The sequence below is a fragment of the Phaseolus vulgaris genome, chromosome 9, assembly GCF_051622355.1.
Source record: "Phaseolus vulgaris cultivar YP4 chromosome 9, ASM5162235v1, whole genome shotgun sequence".
Lineage (NCBI taxonomy): Eukaryota > Viridiplantae > Streptophyta > Magnoliopsida > Fabales > Fabaceae > Phaseolus > Phaseolus vulgaris.
This window is the reverse complement of record NC_143506.1, coordinates 21794212-21798541: the sequence shown is the minus strand read 5'-3', so window position 1 is coordinate 21798541 and position 4330 is coordinate 21794212. Positions and strand designations below refer to the sequence as shown.

General features: G+C 33.9%; 1 protein-coding gene across 1 annotated transcript; it reads left to right on the top strand.

The window, feature by feature from the left end:
* The first annotated feature begins 313 nt into the window (after positions 1 to 313).
* LOC137822606 (chalcone synthase) lies at positions 314 to 1818 on the top strand. Its single transcript, XM_068627515.2, has 2 exons — positions 314 to 554; positions 640 to 1818. The coding sequence occupies exons 1-2, from the start codon at positions 377 to 379 to the stop codon at positions 1641 to 1643; spliced, it is 1182 nt and encodes a 393-aa protein (XP_068483616.1). The 5' UTR covers positions 314 to 376; the 3' UTR covers positions 1644 to 1818.
* The last annotated feature ends 2512 nt before the right edge of the window (positions 1819 to 4330 follow it).

The window sequence follows — 4330 nt, the reverse complement described above, 5'->3', positions numbered from 1 at the left end:
AAATAGCATGAATACATATGACATTTTTTTGGGGTGAAACAAATATGCAATGGATAGAAAAATGAAAAGACGTATATAAAAATTTGGTATAAACCAATGGCATACATGAAGTGCAATGGACTGCATATTTTTTGGTAGATTTTTCTTCTTGCTCTCGATAGTAGATGGTTAATTATATATGTAGATAAACCCTGCAGCTGAAGCACGTGTCGGGCACCAAACCTTATTGCAGATACGTGGATATATTAGATTAGTGAGAATAGGTTATGAGAATCCAACTATAAATAGATGCAAAGGGATTTTCTCAAATCATCTCATGCAGTGCAATTGATTTGCTTGCTTAAATATTTTAGGTCATCAACCTTCTGGAACCAAAATGGCACATTTGGAGGAAATCCGAGAGAAACAAAGAGCTCGTGGCCCAGCCACCATTCTGGCCATTGGCACTGCAACTCCATCCAACTGCATTTACCAATCTGACTTCACCGATTACTACTTTCGAGTCACCAAGAGCGATCACATGACTCAACTCAAGGCCAAGTTAAAGCGCATATGTAAGATCAACACTATTATCTACAAATTCATGCATCACATATATATATCTCACTGATTCAATGTGGCTTTTTGTGTGAACAACAGGTGAGAAGTCGATGATAGAGAAACGCTACATACATCTCACTGAAGAAATGCTGAAAGAAAACCCCAACATAGGTGCTTACGAGGAACCATCCTTGGATGTACGCCAAGACATATTAGTTGAGGAGGTTCCTAAGCTTGGTGAGAAGGCAGCATCCAAAGCCTTAAAGGAATGGGGCAGACCAAGATCAGATATTACTCATCTCATATTTTGCTCCACCTCGGGTGTAGACATGCCTGGTGCTGATTACCAACTTCTGAGGCTCTTGGGCCTTAAACCATCCACCAAAAGGTTCATGTTATACCATCAAGGTTGTTATGCTGGTGGCACCGTTCTTCGTCTCGCTAAAGACCTTGCTGAGAATAATGTTGGAGCACGTATTCTCGTGGTGTGTTCTGAGATCACAGTTGTCACCTTTCGTGGACCCTGTGAAACACACTTGGACTCGTTGGTGGGACAAGCCCTCTTTGGAGATGGAGCTTCATCCGTGATTGTTGGATCTGATCCTGACACATCCATCGAACGACCACTGTTTCACCTTGTGTCAGCATCTGAGACAATTCTACCCAACTCTGAGGGGGCAATTGAAGGACACTTGCGTGAGGTGGGGCTAACCTTTCATCTTAAGGATAACGTTCCTCAGTTGATTGGAGAGAACATAGAGAAAAGCCTCGAAGAAGCCTTCCACCCACTTGGGATCAGTGACTGGAACTCCTTGTTTTGGGTTGCCCACCCTGGTGGCCCTGCAATCTTGAAGCAGATAGAAGCAACGCTTGGGTTGAACCCTGATAAATTGAGAGCAACCAAACAAGTTCTGAAAGAGTATGGGAACATGTCTAGTGCATGTGTGCTGTTCATACTGGATGAGATGAGAAGTTGGTCCTTGGAGAAAGGGAAATCCAGTACTGGTGAAGGACTAAAGTGGGGTGTTTTATATGGGTTTGGCCCTGGCTTGACCATGGAGACCATTGTTTTACACAGCGCCGCCGTAGACCCAAACAACTAGACCCTATCATTCTGGATGTACACTTATACATCAACTATGAATACAATAAAATCACGTCGACGTGTACAACATATACAACCTACTTAAGTTTTTCATTATTGTCTCGTATAGGTTTCGCTGCACTACCGTGTGATATAATAAAGAAGCTTCAATATAGTTAAGTTGTTTTTCTAAATTACTCTCATGTCAAATATTTCTTTCTTTTATACTACAACTTCTCTTCACAAACCTCCTCCAGACTCAATACTTGTTCTGCCTTGAAACCTTCAACGACTTTCTCACTCTCTTTCGCTTAAATTCGTATGTCTTAAGCTTCCCTCCATTGTCTCGTGCCTCATTTTGTACAAACATTTTTCATTTGGAATCTTTCACTTTAACCATTCTAAGTCCATAACAGACACTTGAAGTGCAGTTTCAAAGTCTACACCTGAAAGAATCAATCTTTCATGCTCGGAGGGAAGCAAAAGGACGACTTATCACTATCAGTCCCACTTGAATTGTCATCCTCACCCAATACACCAATGTCGTCATGGGAGACAAATAATGATGTCAATGAATGATGACACAGCAACCCACGCACAAACAGAAGGGTTTCTTCTTCTTCTTTTCGCTTTACCTTACACTCAAATTGCCCAGACTCAATATTCAGATCCAGCAGAACTTCATAAACCACTAAGATATAGTTGAATTTCCAAAAAGTAGATAATATAACCAGTAAACCTCTATGATATAGATGAATTTTCAAAGTACATAATATAACCAGTAACAGTAACAGCCATTTCAGTATGAATGCCCTGTCCAATCTTGACTATAACCTTTGTGCTGAGCTTCACTATTTGAAGCATGAAAGAGACCTTTTTGCGAAGTTTGTTTCAAATAACATAATTCTCATGACAACTTCTTCATCAATGTGAAAATCAATATTAGAGACAAACAATAATTTATTATTATATTAAATATTATTTTAAAGATTAAAAAAATTATAATTAATATCTAAAATAATTTTTATTATAAATAAAATTTATAAATTTGTAGTTAATTTGTATACCATTGTCATTTAGTATGTTTAAGCCTATATAATAACTTGTTCACTCCGTAAAGCCATTAATAAATTTATTATGAGAAAGTTGAAACCAAGTAGTGTGGAGACAACTTGTAACCAATATATTAATTCTCATTATTTTTATTATACTTATTATCTATACCTATCTATACCTATATACAATGGTGATTCTTCCATAACTATTTTTGATATATATCTGTACTTTATAATTATTTTTAATTTTTATTTTTAGTTATTTTTTAATTTTGTAAATATTAAAACAGTTATTAGAATGAAGTTTTTTAACGGAAAACAGTTTTGAATTTAGTTTTTTGAAATATATCTTTATTTCTTCCGTTTTCACTCAGAGTTTTTTTCCAATTTGAATTTATATTTGGAATTTTATTATTGTTTTTCTCTCCTCCCTCTTTCTCATTTTATCTCTTTTGTTCATATCACTTCCATTAGATAAAAAAATTCATTCTTCAAGATAAGAGTAAGAAGAAGAGCATGCATCCCACGTTAGTCTTTGTATGTGAGCTTTCTTTTCTTGATTGTTTAATTGTTAATGTTACTCATTTTCATTTTTATTTTTATTTTACTCTGTTTTTCCTTTTCGTACACCGAAGGCGGAATACAAAGCATTCAGATTGCACAGGTACAGAGTTATCTTGACACCATTTTTTTATGTGAGCATCGAGAGAGGAAAGGGGTTAGAAAATAAATATTTTCTTAAGGTTTGTTATGGAGTTTCTCATCTTATTATTTTTCTTCTTTTCTTTTCATTAGTGATTCACAATAATGATGACGAGATTTCTCTTTAAGGTACAAAGTTAACTTGACATCATTGTTGTCGACAGGGAAGATGAATGTGTTCTGAACATTTTTGCAGAGAAGAGGAAAGGGATTGGAAAATAAATATTTTCTTAAGGTTTGTTACAGAGTTTCTTATCTTATTATTCTTTTTTTTGCATTGTTATATTTCTAAATCCAAATTAGTGATTCACCAGAATGATGACGGAATTGCTTTAAGGTACAGAGTTACATTGACATCATTGTTAATGTGGGCATCTACGGAAATGATGAGTGCGTTTTGAATAGGACATTCTTGCAGAGAAAAATAATTAAAAAATAAATATTTTCTTAAGGTTTGTTACGGAGTTTCTCGTCTTATTCTTCTTCTTTTTTTCTTTTCATTATTATATTTCTGTTTTTTAGTTTTATGTTAGTAACAACAAATCAAAATTGGTTATGTTTATTGTCTTATAGATTTAAATTTGTTTAATATATTTATTAAAATAGTAGGTTGAAACTCATAAATGATGAGAGAAAATGTTTTTATCTTATTTTTACTTAGTGATATTTGATATTTAAAAGATATGAATACACATAATAATATACAATATAGTAATAATAAAAAAAATGCGGATGCACAGGCGGAGTGCCCGTGTTTCCGATAGTGTTAATAATAATAATAATAATAATATTATTATTAATATTAATATTATTTTAAATTTTATTGTAATTATTATTATTATATTGTGAAATTTATTAGTGAATAATTTTTCGTGTTCAATAATCGATAGATATTGATTTGTGCTCATTTTTTTTTAAATTTTCATATCTATAGGTAAAATTTGTCGGT